Below are 15,753 nucleotides of genomic sequence, written 5' to 3'. Positions count from 1 at the left end.
CTTTCACATACCCTCGTTTTTTCTTGTTCAACAGAGATAAGGGACCGGTCATTATTTATGTGGGGGGGTGGGGGGGATTTTTTTTGTTTTTGCATGAAAGAAAAAACGTGACCCACCCCTTTAAGCCCATTAGTTATCTCTTGACCCACCCCCATATAACTTTATATAAGAGGTGACCCAACCCCATCCCCCTTCAATCTATACCTCTACAGTCAAACTACCTGACGTGTGAACACCTAGACATCATTATTGATTTCATTAATCGATTATTGAAAAAATAAGTTTTGCAATATTCAAATCAAAACCAGTTTAAAAAAATTTGCTCCTTTAAACAAAAAATAGTAATTCAATAAAAAAAACGAATTTTCAAACTATTTTTGATTTGAAAATTGGAAAAATTTGATTTCACTAAATTGAATAAGGAATTCAATAATCCATTATTGAAACTAATAATGATTTTTAGCTGTTCACGCTTCAGGTAGTAAAAGTTCCCAGACAGTTATATTAAGAACAGGAAGCATGCAAGCCTTCTCAATAAGGGCTTCTGTTTATTTATTGATATTTAGTGCCCACATCTTTGAATCTCCATACTTAGATTGGATTGCTAGATATGACATCCAGTTGTGTTATATTTTATGTCCAGCATTGCATTAGAATTTATTTAGATCTTCCACATGAATTGTAGTGAGTGTGATTCTTTACAAAACACACACAATGACCCACCCCTTTTCTCTAAAAAAAATAGGCCTGGCCCACCCCATGATTTTTCCCCCCCACCCCCCCACATAAATAATGACCGGTCCCTAAGGACAATGTTTGTTTAACTTGTTAAAAAGCGCTGTAGGCATGTTGCAAGCCTGTAGGAACAAACCTAATTGGTGTAATACGCTCAACGTTTGGTGAGCGTACTGTTCATGTGACTTTTTGGAAAATGCCAGCCTGGGCAAATGACGAAACCGTTTCAACGGGTCTGAAAACGTGACCAAGAACTTACGATCATTTAAGGGACTTCAAGGCTTAAGCCATTGTGGCCTCAAAATCGAAAACCGAAGACTGACCCCTCAATAGCTCAACAGCTTGCCTGCAGACTACATAAGTACTGAAACGGTTAGTTCTTTTACGAAAGCTATCCCCATTTTAACTCCGTTTCCCATCCTTCAGTAGATCTAATTTATAGACGTTAAATCCAAACCGTTGAAACAAACCTCCTGTTCAAAAGAACATTTTCCCGCAATAATTACTGGATTTATTTTAATGTTGCACAAATTTGAAGAACTTATTTTATGTATTTATTAACTGGTAACCCTTAGTAGAAATATGAACAGCCATTTGTATGTTATGCAACAGCTGAATCTGTAAGACGGACTTGAATGAGAAAGACCGGGTGGACCTCGCTACATGATGAAAATAACGTCAAAATATATATACCAGCAAGAAATGAAAATAACCTGCTTCGTTTTCATGACTCTGTTTCTTTGCCTCCAGTGTGGTTTTCTGGTCGAATTTTTGTGTTATTTCAAAAGCAAAGCAGCGGAAGCATAGCAAAGAAACACAGTAAGTCAAGTTATCAGCTACTCAGTAATTCATTAAGGTCAGGGTCAGACGGTTTCATATTTGTTCGTTACGACTTCGGATCACATGTTCCCCCTGAATACCTGGAAGGGGAATGTCTATCAGTTCCTCCGCAAGAAATAATTCCCTCGGCTATCTCTAAAAATCCTTTGTTGAAGACGAAAAATGAATACTCAATAAAAGTTATCAATGATTTTGGCCGATGGCCGTAGAACAGCTGAAACTTTTAATCGGTTGGCGTAGAATTTCGACCGTTCTACCCGGCTGGCGCAAGAGAGAATTCTGGGGACAGCTACCCCATAATTCTCCCTTGCCCTGCGTAATCTTTTTTAGCCACATTTTTTTTTTAAAAAAGAGGGTCAACATTGCTTGTTAGGACTTGTCTTGTCTCGTAATTTATGGATCCTATTATACTGTAATTTTCATCCCTGAAAGGTCCTCAAACACCTACGGACTGATGGAAAAATTTGACTTTTTTTCTTTAGACGAGGAGAGACAAATTTACTATTAACCATCTAAAAGCCGAGAACATTGACCATGATTGTCACCACTCTATTGTGACACTCTTTAATAGCCTCTTTACACAAACAACTCTTGACACAAATTGATTGATTGATTGATTTTATCGGTCCTTGAAAATGCAAAACGGGGCAAGCTTGGGTTACCTGCGGTTTGGTTTGGTTTGGCCAGTTCCGCCCAGTCGATGCCACTTTCTATGTGTGGTAGAATATTCTTAAAATGTTATTATTGACATAACATAAGTTTCGGTGGCCCGCGATTTATTAAAAACTTTTATATACGGGAAACCTAAACCATTTCACTCGTGATTCAGCCTTTGTCGGTACTGAGTGTACTTTGATCGCGGACCACGACTCACATGCGTTGATACATGAGTTGGACCAAGAGAGAATAAGCAATCTCTTGGTTGGACGGACTTCGGTTGATTCTGTTTTTGGAATTTCGAGCAGAATTAGCGATTTTTGAGGCGAGCATTTGGCCCATATTTCGGACATGTGTAACTGGCAATTACTTTCCGTTTCCTTAAAATTCTGCTCGAACGCCTAAATTTTCAGTCCTTAAGCCCGTGGTAGCCTGGTACAGGCCCGCCTCCCCTTCTCCGAGTTTTCCTTAGGGGAGGTGGGGTCCGTACACAGGCTACCCCTGGCTTAAGGCCTGAGGGGCTGAAAATGTAGGCTTTTGAGCAGAATTTCAAGCAGACGGAAAGTAATTTTTACGAGCATAATACGGCAGGCAAAATAAGCTATTCTACCCTTAGAATTTACCCAAGCAACAAATGCCTGATCGATCATGTCCCTCAAACTATATAGCAGCCAGGTCAGAGGCTACACGGGACTGATTCAGTGTGTGTTGCCGGTTCAATATGAATTGCATATATATTTTCAGGTTTTTAAAGGCCTCTGTAAAAAGAACTGAAGTCTACCAAGTCTAAACATGTTAACGTCAAATTTCATGATGATTATTCTAACCAGCATTCTAACAGTTTTGTCTTCTAAATACGGAGAGAAAGAAGCTTGTCTGAATTGCTCTTATGGGGGAAGTTTCATTAATGGCAGATGCGTATGTAAGGAAGACTCCAAAAGCGCAGGTAACTCACACATAATTTTTCAACGACTATAAACAATTTTGATAAATGGAAAGAAATTTTAGTTTATATGAAGAACACTATGGAAAGGAAAAGAATAACGTTAGATGTCCAGCATTTCTCTCTATGAATTATTGAGTGAATTTGCATACCGAGGAGACTGTTATGTGGATAACAGCCTCCGAAAACTGCATAATTCTTCACTTCATGGGTCCTTCATACAGAAGCCGAATTCAATAACTGTTTTATTATTTACTCAAAATATTTTTAAGTTCTTAACAACAGTCTGGAATATCCCTAAATTTAAGGACAGGGCCAACTGGTCACGCGACACTTTTCAACCAATGAGAAGGCGCACTTGTGTTTATCAACAAACAAATCAAAACATCGCCCCAGTGATCAAAAATTTTCAAAAGCGGACGGAGTCGGACAGAATTAAAGATGAGCTTACAGTACTCGTCTAGGTTGTACAAGTTTGCCTCCTCGTAGACTTTCTTCCAAACTTTGGCCTACTTCCACAGCACGAAACACGAAATTTAAGTGAGCGTAACGGTGGCGTAAAGCTGGCGTAAAGTACGCAATTTCAGGATATAGACATATTTTTTTTCTTGTGGATACTCCTCAAGAAGTAGATATAAACCTCCATTTTGAACAATATGTTTTGCATATTCTTGCATTTCTTCCGTTCAGTTTTTTCAGGAATCAGACATTTCGTATTTTTCAGTCCCCTCGTGAAAGCTGAGCGGCCGCGCCTGAAAACGATGGTCGATTGTCTACAGCCCATGTAGCCAAGTTTCCAATCAAATATACCATCGCGGTGTATTCATGCTAGCATCTTCAAAATTTGGTCAGCGCCGGTTGGTTTTGAAGAATTAGCCGGGTCTAGGCTAGTTGTCAGTGTAGCAGATGTTTAACGTGTAATTTCTTTAATTGTGACGCCCTCGCCAGTCGGTGGTGAAGCTGGAATTCTTCATGAATATCTTATTCTTTCTTACTGCGGTACATGCTTAACTAGTTATTGATTTTGAGAGAACAAAACAATCAAAGCGCATAAAAGTTCGCTATTTTCTTATTTCTCTAATCTGTCCTCAATGCCACAATGAGATCCCGCGTAGTCAACCCGAGCCCGAGCCCGAGCCCGAGCCCGAGCCCGCTCTGAGGTCTCTGAGGATCCCATTGTTTCCATCTAGGAACTGGTTATACAACTCATGACCACCACAAACCGCATCAAGCCAAGCTTTTTAAAATAATAATTCGATCTAAAAGAAAAACATTTATAGTTCGCAATCAGAACAAAGACAAATCAACTCTTAATCTCGTAGCTAAATTCAGCTTACAGGTTAGCAGATTCTTTTAACATACTCTCCAGGTTAGCGGATTTATAGACAGGTTATAAATTAACTTCTTTCTCACTTCGATTCTACTGAAAAACTGGTTTGAAACATAACAACCTGACGCTTTTAAATCAATATATGAATTCAAGAGACTATAAAGGGGACAGAGAGGGCATCCCCCATATACACCCTATTCCATAGGTAATTCGTCTCGAGTTATTTTTAGAATCGGGATAAAGTTACCTCGCGCGAGGCGTGGATGTTTCGTGGAGGTTTCGCATGACCAAACGCCGTGCAAAACATGTCGGGCGAGAGGCAATGAAAGCGTAAAAAGATCGAGAGCATTCCTGAATATTGAAGCGAAATGAGTCGGCGCTCACCTGGGAAAAAGGAATCGCTGGACTCTTTGACAACCCGTGAAATCAGTTTAACTCGAAGTTGTCGTAACCTCAGTGCTTTAATAAAATGAGAAATTTCGCCGGTCTATTGAAACCGGTCGTTTGTACAATTTAGGGAGTTTAAGATCCAACGACGCGGACGACAACTAGCACATCAAAAAAACAATAGGTTTAATTAGCAAAAAAACAACTTTGCACGTGCAACACACTTTTTTGTTCATTTCTTTCCCGTTTTTGCACGACTACGACGTGAAAATGCCTAATTTCGCGTTTTATGGAGGAGTAGGACGTAAATAAGCAACGACGAAATTTTATTTCTCTTTTTGAGCTTGAATATGGTCCCTTGAAATTCAGCTTTAGGAGGGTTCGCCTACAGTTGACAAAGTAGGTGGGTAGGAATAATCGCTATAAAGGCTGAAAAAAATTAACATCAAACCAGAAATTGCTCTCTTCAAACTGTAAATTATAAATGATCCTGAGAAAATATTCAGTGTGTTAAGGATTTCCCTACTCTACTGTTAGCTCTATACAAGAGAGGAAGGGCGATTCTTTTTTAATTTCGGTTTCGCTGACACAGCTTTCGCAGAAATCTCGCTGTAGTCGTTTTCGTCGACAAAAGGAATAGCAAAATCGCTCTCCGCGTCTTCCCCCATTTTGTTCTGCGTCATTTCGTGAAGGACGCGTGGCTCTCTGCGTGGGTCATCCACGCGGAACACATTCGCGCTATGTGATTGGCTGTTGTCTAATCCCCCTTGAGATCTGTGGTGTTAAAAATAACTCGAGACGAATTACCTATGGAATAGGGTGTATATGGGGGATGCCCTCTCTGTCCCCTTTATAGTCTCTTGATGAATTTTATTTCATCACTGAATAAATCTGAGGCACTATTTGATAAACAAAACACCTGCATTTCAGAGAACGAAAAACAGTGGAATAAATCTGAGGATTCTCTGGTTGTTACGCCATACCGACGAACCCCAAAAAGGGCGAAACAGCTGTCTATGGCTACAATTCCGCTCTGTTTTGAGTTAATTCTTTCGGTGTCGTGTTGATGTCTTGCAGAGTTAATTTTCACATAGTACGATCAGCGTTGCAGTATTCTGCTCTCAAAAAAATTTGGCCGTATTAACGAGGGTTTTTTTTGAAAGAAAATGTGAGGCGGTTTTTGCTAGGAGGCCCAAAAAAAGTGGCCGCAATAAGGAGCTCACCGTATTACCGAGATGGCCGTAAGACAGGGTTTCATTTTAGTCAAGGAAGTTTCCTGATACAAATTCTGCTTACTTCTCATATTTGGAAATATTAATTAGATATTTATTCATATGCACAATATCACTAATATTCTCTATATTTTAAAGCTTCAGCTACCAATCGTACTCACACAAAGTTTTTTAGTTTGTTTTTTATTTAGTTTTCAGTTTTTCTTGCCACTGTCTTACATATCATTAGCGTAACTGATTGTCCGTTATTTTTCACATAAGTTCAAAAATGACAGATTCTACCCCGGCAGAATGGCCCTGCAAAACTGGCAGAAGACTGCAGACTGATTCATCCCTGCCTACTCCATACCCCTGCCCTACCCCCTAACCGTGATACAAAATGCTGGGCTGCACAATCCAAGTTTAGTCAAAATTTCCACTATTAAAAGAGACAATAAACCTCTTTGGTCCTTGTAAGATTTCCAGTATTTTCTGTTATAACGGCATGTATCAAAAAAAAATTACGCAATACCACGTGAAATAGCCTAGATAACGCGAACGCGCCAAATTTGCATATCTATTGCGGCTAGGCGCGTCATTCCAGCGGATGTGAGCTTGAGTTCAATTTCACCTGAAACCTCTGCCAAAATATTCTTCTTACAATATGATACAATGCTGACACAAGTTGGATTATAGAATACCTGAAGTTTAATCAGACATGGATTTATCCAGTTTTGTTCTTAACGGAGTGGTCTCGCTTATTCTGTTGAGTTGTCGTGCTGAACTTGCAAGCGGTACGTGTGTACTATGTACTGTAAGCTTAACTTGAATTAAGTAAATTACTATTTATCTTCGGACTTGACGTTACAACTTTAAAAACCTTTTTTCGGTTAATTTTTTGTCGTTTGAAGCGCTTTGTGAAGTTGTTTTGTCTTCGACTGTTAGAAATTTCTGCTGTTAAGCCTATATTTTATAATGGTTGTCGTGGTGTTTGTTAGTGATTCACGCCATGAGGCTCCAATTGGCCATGCATCAAAGCGTTGATCAATCTTTTGCATCTCATTCTGTAATTTGAAACCACGAGAAACAAAGGTTAGGCGCCATTTTCGACTTGATTTGGTTGCAAACTTTGCAATGAAAGCAAACGGCGCCGTACAAAGTTACACGTGTTCCGTACAGCCTTTTTCAAACAAACATAATAACGTGAAATGAGCGATCTTTTGTCTATCAAAGATCTGTTAAAAGGGATTTTATGGCTGTTAATCAAATTGTCAACAAGCTTGGCTTCCATTACGTACATTCAGTGAAGCAATTGAGGTACATTCTATCGCTTCATTCTTGCCCGTAAAAAATCTCTGGTCATGCTTATTTTATATGTTCTTTGACGTTCCTTCAGGCGTGTCAAATTCGGCCTTTGACCACAGTTGAAAAGATATTAATGATTGTTTACTTAAATTCTTGTCACAGAATCTAATATAAGATCACACATTCACATATACAATACCGAGCTGCAAGCTGTTTAAAAAAGATTAATAAATTTCGTAGGAAATATTGAATTATCAGCTCGAAATAAGACAAGTCAAAACCTTTAACTAGTAAAGTGCAATTTTGTCGTGTGACATTTTAGCTTTATTTTTTATTTTAGAATTTAGATTTTAGATTTTAACTTTTATTTTATTGAATGTAAATTTTTAGGTTAAGCTAGTGCAGGTCCACATCAGGACTCTGGTCTTGTCAATTTTTATAACCTGCTTTTAAATAAACCATTTATGTAATGTGATGAGAAGATTGACAGCCATTTTTGTTCTTTCTTTGATTACCCTGTGAGCCTGCAAAGCTTTACTCAGCTTTACTGGAAAAGACCATATTTATGGCACCTACGTGTAAGACAGTTTAATAATACTTGTATGCCTAATACATGATAACGTCACTCCATAATTAGGCTTCTGACGTTCAGTAGGATCTGATTAAACTAAACTTGGTCAATCTGGACTTCTCACTAACTTGAACTAGTTTTCCTTTAAATCCCTTTGGCTAGATGGTCTTTTTTAACCTGCTATCTTAAACCCCCACCATTTAGTTTTTTTTGGTTTACTTTGGGAGTTTGATTTCGTTAGGAAGCATGAAGCTATACTTGTCACTTGAGACCTAGATAGTTATGCTTCACTGAAATAAACAATGCGTTGCAGTTGTACACAACCTGTCAACAGATCTGTGTCTTCTGGAACGCGACAGTAATTAGGAAGAAACCTTTTTGGCTGCCAAATCTGTATTTTAGGCTTTTGTAAACTCTTTGTTTACAAACTTGTTGCCTCATTTGTATGTGCTTATTTTATAATCAAGCTATATATGTTTACTCCTTGTGACACTCCAGGTATTGTAAATATAGAGTGCCATAATGGTGCAATTAGCTGTCTATGCGAATTCGACCCCAATATACTTCTGTGGTACTTGAAAAACTTAGATCATTATATGGCTTATTTGGTGCCAATATGCCAAATTGCAAATTTTTGCATAAATCTGCATAATTGTAGATAAAGCAAGATATAACTTGTGTTGTCGGTGGAAATCATAAATTGTTGCTGGGAAAACAGAAGTACACTGATTTCAGTAAATGTGGGTGTATATACGGTACTTATGTATTATTGATTCAGAGGAAGTCAGCATTTGCATATACTGCTGAGATATAATTTATGTGATACTGGCCAATGATGACAAGTAACATTAATTTTGTGGAATTCAGCTAGTTGAATACTGTTTATCATAGTGTTAATTACAGTCGTATAGTGTCCTTATAATTACATGTACCAATAAATGTTACATTAATGACAGAGCTGTCATTAATGGCTGTAACCTGTAACACCTGTTATGGCTGAGCTCACTTGATGTTACTAGTGATCAAAGTGGACAGCAAAAGATGACACTTTGAATTTTTTGAGATGTTATGGGTGAATCTTCATTAACTATGGCTGCTTCCCAACTTAATGACAGCCCTGAATTACATCAGTTATTTAATATTTTCGTCAAGAACATGCCCAAATGTGTATATTTTTGGTTTTATTTGTTCGCAGTTGTATTGATCTTATAACGCTAAGACTGACACCTTTTTGACAAGTTAGTTACATTTAAAGATGCTATTACCCATACAGTCTTGTCTGACCAGGATCTGCTATCTTCTGGTTTATAGCATAGCAACTTTATAAACAGTTACTTATTCAAGAAGTGTGTGAGTCATGCATCACCATAGACTGAATAATAATTACTGAAGCCAACAATGCCGAGAATGCCGTTAAGTCTGTAGAGTATCTTAAGTAGTTGTCATTGAATCAATAAGTAATAATGCAACAGAAGATTTATCAACTATTAAAAACTATCTGTAGACCTTTTTATTTTATAATTATGTTAGTTATAGAATAAATTATTAATAGTGATTTTAACATGGACATGTTAAAATCATGTTTGTGTCCCACCATCAACAAAACCTAGATTAGATCATCCCCTGTTATCCTATCTCTACCCTATTGTAATTTAGTGAGCTACAAGGATAACATTATCTGATTCAGGTTTCGTTGATGTCTCACTGAGGTTTCCTTAATTTGACAGCACAGGACTCAAAGCTGTGACTGTTTTGATCACCATAGCAAGAGGAAAAAACTGTAGGCAACTTAAACTGCAGTTAAAGCAGCCAATTTTGTGACCTTTTTTCGGCAGTTATATGCCTAGCCAGAATGTTTTTTTATTAGGTCAGTGATTATGGCTTTGGGAGAAAAATTGTTAAATTAAAGATTATTATTTAATCTATTTTTTCCAGGGTGACCTGGTTGTCCAGTTATAAAGTTTTGAGATGCGTGTTCCTCCAAATTCAGTTGCTATGGTTCAGGGCAGCCATTCACTATATTATTTAAACCATTCAAGTAATATTGGGCAAAGTGTCCTTTTTTTTCTGGTGACCATTCTTTAAGTCTGGGGACTGTTTTTAATTTTAGAGCATTTTTGAAAAAAGTTTTGCCCGGAGCACTGTTTAATTAATTCTTTTATTTGTAACTTATTTATTGTTGTGGGTATTCTCCCTACCATACTGTGAGTAAAACTGTGAAAGGTTTGAACCCAGGAGTCATTTCATAAGTTTGTTAAGTATGATTGTCTAGGTGAACATAGTCCTGAATAGGACTGAACATTGTTTACGGTGATTGACATTTTGACAACCTGTGTAGTAGTCATCTTCAGAGTCAAAGTGAGTTGTATCACGTCAGTTTATGGTATTAAACGCTGCTAATTGATCTGATTGGTCAATTACAGTGTAAGTCGCAATGTTATTGGTCATCTGCCAGTTAAGCCATGATGCTATTGGCTATGAAGACTGCCATCAACTGAGGTTGAAGATGACTACCACACAGGTTGTTGGAACGTCAGTCACTGTCAACAACAGTCCTATTTAGGACTATGTATATGAGTTCAACCTACTTATACTGTGAGTGTTGTCGCTTATATTTTTCTTGAGTTTGTTTGTTTTATTGTAGTCTTGTTTTCACTGTAGAATTTTCTGTGAACAAATTGCAAAATTATCTGTGAAAATAAGACACTATTGGTATTTCATTATGGAATTTTGGAAAATATTTATAAACTTAAGGAATTTTAACTGCTTTGCAATCATGAAATATGGCCTATGAGATGGCAGTTTTGGAACTTCATTTCTGAGTACGTTATTATATTAGTATAAAAATCTTGCCAAAAGAAAATTCTTAAACTTATAGGGTTGCTGTCATGCAGGTAGAGAAAGGTAGTGTAGGTCCATTGTATAATGCAAAGCAGAATTTGTAGAAAAGTTACAAGGTTTGCTTATAAGAAACTTCCTTTCTGAGTACTATAAAATTATTGGTATAAAGGAATCTTGCTAACAGGAATCCTAAACTTTCAGGTTTGCTTTTATGCAGGTAGACAGAAAGTGCATGCCCATTGTAATGCAAAGCAGAATTTGTAGAAAAAAAGTACAGTCAGGGGGGAGCTAAGGTGAAAAAGGTTTGAATTTGACAGTTTTTTTTAACTCTTGTCCTAGGAGAGGATTGTGGGCTAACAGGCTTCCGTTGTGCTGATGGTACATGTATATACAAGTCATGGAAGTGTGACCAAGATATAGACTGCCTTGATGGTAGTGATGAAGCAAACTGTGGTAATTATTTACCAAGCATTTAATTATGTGTTCTGTTTCACAAATAAATTCAAATTTCCTGTTAATTTATTTGTTCAGTTGTAGATAAATAAATAGGAATTTGAATACACAACACAAATTTAGTACATATAAATATCATTATTATTAAATGAAGTGAGAAGAAAAATTTGGCTGTCTGAATGAAGTTAACCTAAATAAGTGTTTTTACTTTGCAATGATCATTGCCAGTTTTTCATGGGTAATTTTCATATTGCTCACATTGCAAATAGACATATAATGACATCTTCATAAGGGTTAATGACAAAGGCTTGTTTATCTCTGTTGACTGGCTTTCCATAGTTTCAAATTCCAGAAGGATGACCCTGCAGTTCTAAGAAGCTGGGTAGATCCTACCATCTTTTTGGACCTTATCTCATCTAAGATAACCATAATAGCCAACGATGTTAAGCTATTGGCCTAAACCTGTTTCAGGTTGTCTCACAGATTAGTTGAAGATGTAACCTACACCAGTTTTTATATGATTTAAGGATGCATCTGAAACCATTTGTTAAAATCTTTTATCTTCTTTTTTAGATAATGAACACAATAGCCCTGCTAACTTTGACAATTACAGTTAGTGTAGGTTAAAGGAACTAATAAAATTAGGGCTTTGGAACCATGCAGCTCTACCAGTCAAAACGTTTCAGGTGCCAAATGGAATATTGTTTCTTTTTTTGTGGTCTGGGCCTCTTTCAAACTGGTTGTGAAATGAAGAACAGCATGCTTTACTCATTTTGGCATTGTTCATCAACTGCTCTGCAAGTTCATTAATGGTTCGCTCTGAAACCATCAACATTTAAACTTTTAAGGCAGGTCCAACACCATTCCATTTTCTCCCTTTAACGATTTGTCTTTGTTTTGTGGGTTTGAAACTGCAAATCCCTGTTCCAGAGGTGTACCTTTTTTCTTTTTTTGCCTCTCAAAACAATGACATGGGCTTGCTTTTACCATCTATTCACCTGTTAGTTGTATTGGTCAAAAGTCCTTTTACTCACCTTTTAGAGAACATTGAGTAAAGTGTTGCTCACACTCTTTTCAGTAAGAAATAACGCACTTGACCCAACCCTTGCCGGAAATCAGTTGAGGCTTCTAACGCATGATGAGAGGGAAGGATGTTTGTTTTTGTTAGGTGTGGTTTCCAAACGTGCAACAATTTTCCCGAAGCTGTGGAATGTTCCCTCTCTGGAGACTGAAAACCAATCCTTCATGGTGAATTAGCATTAATACAATCGGCGTTATGCTGCAGCTTTAATCAATTCCTGTCATTTCTGATGATTCGCTATCCTTCTCTCGCTCTCGTGGGCTGTTCCGGTAATTCCTCTCCCTGTGGTCTGTGAAGGTCATTCTCCTCCTTCACCATCTACACTATCTTCTCTGTCTCTACCGCAACCACACCCACCACCTCCAACAACATCCCCACAAAATCTCGCAAAGGTTTAAATTTGGAGACGTCATGAGGAGGAAATACTATGATGAAATAACTGCCTCGGAGGTCAATTCAATTATCGCCGTACTTAGAGGATTGTAACATACTAAGTGACCCTGGAAAGCTAACACCAGTTGAAAGTATGGCTCCCTTTTGCCCTCGTTTTACAAAGAGTGCAGTAGTGAGGGAGGGACCGCTTTTCCGTTTTTGTTTAAAGTGGAATCTCATTAGTTTGAAGCGGAATAAATTAACGACCTTAAAGTAACTAGAAAACCTAAACCAACTAAAAATAGCACACGACCTTATCTTAATGAGATTACTGTGCATTTTACTCATGAGATAAAGACAAAAGGTTATGACGTCATCGGCGTTAATTTATTCCACTTCAGACTAATGAGATTCCATTTCAAAAAACTGGATAATTCGATCCCTCCCCCGCTACTGAGCGCAGTCTTCTAAGTGTTACCTGAACACCACCATGCCTTCGTTGGAGAATAATCTTTCTAGAGTACCGCACCTATTCTGACATACTGTAAAATGTCTCTTATAAGCGCCTCCAGTTATAGGCAAATCTACCTGTAAACCAAAAATTCAACCGATTACAAGCCCCCCTCCAAATTTATTAAAGTATCCCCCCAGACTTGATTGGCTCTTGGTGCAGTTGGTGCACACTTAATGTATCTGCTACATATTGAATTGAGACGTCAACAGGTCTTAACGTTTCATTACTCTTGAATTCAACAACCAAAGGTCTCAACTACCTATGTTTATCCATTTGCCGTTCATGTCGTTATTTGCCGTCGTTATTTGCTGTGTTGTGCAATCGTCACTTTCACTGCCAGTGTTTAATCATATACTTTGCTGCCACACTGTTAGTAATGGTAACAGGACAGAGTGGAGTCCAATTCCGTCTGTAATCATACTTCCGCTACGCGGTCGTCCGATTTTGTTAATCACTCGTATGATTAGTATAGGTAATAGCATGATTTGTACTGATGTTTGGCATAAATGCCACGAGTGATATTTCGAAATTGTTAAACGTAATTTCACGAGCCGTTAGGCAAGTGAAATTTGAGACAATTTTGAAATATCACGAGTGGTATTTATGCCAAATATCACGTACAAATCATGCTATTATTTGTTTATACTACTACTACTAAAAGGTTTGTAATTTTCACATGTAGGTATTTCAAATTTAGTTAAAGTACCACTGCTCTAAGCCAATCAAATTGCAGAAATTTCTCATGTAGTAGTATAAAGGCTGAAATCAGGGCAGTTGATAGCCAATCAGATTTGACAATTTTGTTATAGTTATGATTATTATGATTATAATTATTACCATTAGCAATGGTAACAGGACTAAGTGGAGTCCAATTCGGTCTGTAATCATACGAGTGGTTTAACAGAATCGGACGACCGCGTAGCGGGAGTCCGATTTGTTTAATCACGAGTATCATTACAGACCGAATTGGACGACACGAAGTTCTGTTACCAATTAATCATAACTTTAACAAAATTTGTGATATAATAGGCTATTTTTTTAAATCGAAACACAAGAAATTCGTAACTTTGTTTTTCTAGCAGTGAAAAAAAAAGCCATTTAAGCGCGCGTGTTATGGCGCGTACTGTCCAATTACTTAGGCATGACGCGTACTGTCCTATTAAACTGTCCAATTAAGGCTGAAATCAGGGCAGTTGATAGCCTATCAGATTTGACAATATTGCACACTATTCAACTTTATAAAAATGAAGACGTGTTTCGGGGTGTAACGTCTTCGGATTGTAACTTTTTATTATAAGCAGAAGAAAACGGAGCACTAAATTAACCTGATGATGGCATGACTCATATTACTCCGAAATAAATGAATCGTGTGTGTTTTGCACTGCGCAGCACGTACTGCGCATACCAAGTTGGCCACCTTAAAATAGAGCTTCTACAAAAACATTATTAAAGTGTGGTCAATCAAAAGATAATGTAAATGACATTTTCGGTAGTTGTTTTTTTCTGACTGAGATGAATCAGAAAATATGTTTATTGTAATCGGTACGAGTGTTGCTGAGTTCGACTCGCTCACACTGATAGTTTTTAAACTTATAATACATTAAAAATCTATCTTCTCCCAAAACGTTCTCTAATTGCGATATCTTGTCTATCTTTTGTTTACTGAAGTGTCGATTCAATAAATCATCAAACTTCTGTTTGTTATTTTTAGATAATGTCAGTTGTTCAGCACTAGAGTTTTCATGTGGTAGTCGTTGTATTCCACGAAGTTGGCGCTGTGATGGTGAAGTGGACTGCAATCCAAAAGGAGAAGATGAAAAAGGATGCAGTAAGTATTTCATTTGTCACTGCTGTGACGGTCGGCAGGTATAGTCTAGTACTGGATTTTCTAGCAAACCAACAGTTTGTGTATTGGCAATTGTTTTGATGTTACCGGTGCCGTCGCCTTCGTTGTTTTGTAAGGTTCCTGATAAGGAGCTTTCTAGAACGTCAAAAAGAAAAAAAGATAAATAAATAAATAAAGAAATAAATGAATAAAGAAAATAAAGTAAAAAAAGGGGTTTGATATGCAAAACAACATCTCAGCACGTACAGCACACTTTTTTGTACATTTTTTTGTCGTCACTGCACGACTACGCATGAAATTTTCTCTTGCGGCATTTTATGGAGGGCTTAAGCACATGACAAATTTTTCTCTCTTTCCTAACTTGGGTGTGGTCCTAAAAAATTCATTTCCAGGAAATTTCACCTTCCAGGAAAGTTCTAATTGAGGGCAAGTTGAGAACAAAATTCACTAGCCTGGTAGAAAAATCCACTAGCCCCGCGCGGGCTATTGGACACTACTGTCTTTTCAAGCGGCCCACCCTGAGTATTGGTCCGGCCTCAGGAATCGAACCCACGACCTCCTGCTCTACAGTCAAGCAACTAATCCTGCTGCGGTAAAAAACGAATTCATATTTATACTTACGTTTTCATTGCCTTCAGCATTGGCGTTGCTAAATTTCCTTAATCGG

General features: G+C 37.7%; 1 protein-coding gene across 1 annotated transcript in view; it reads left to right on the top strand.

Annotated features, from left to right (window-relative positions):
• The first annotated feature begins 6,713 nt into the window (after window positions 1–6,713).
• The window catches only part of LOC140924318 (low-density lipoprotein receptor-related protein 2-like), an 86,838-nt gene continuing 77,798 nt past the window's right edge, over window positions 6,714–15,753 (top strand). Inside the window, exons 1-3 of the mRNA XM_073374348.1 lie at window positions 6,714–6,897; window positions 11,160–11,273; window positions 14,952–15,068. Coding sequence (XP_073230449.1) covers window positions 6,822–6,897; window positions 11,160–11,273; window positions 14,952–15,068 — 307 coding nt within the window. The 5' untranslated portion in view covers window positions 6,714–6,821. The remainder of the gene's footprint in view (window positions 6,898–11,159; window positions 11,274–14,951; window positions 15,069–15,753) is intronic.

The sequence above is a fragment of the Porites lutea genome, chromosome 14 (genome assembly GCF_958299795.1).
Source record: "Porites lutea chromosome 14, jaPorLute2.1, whole genome shotgun sequence".
Classification (NCBI taxonomy): domain Eukaryota; kingdom Metazoa; phylum Cnidaria; class Anthozoa; order Scleractinia; family Poritidae; genus Porites; species Porites lutea.
The sequence above is the reverse complement of the archived record's forward strand: the minus strand, read 5'-3'. Positions and strand labels throughout refer to the sequence as shown.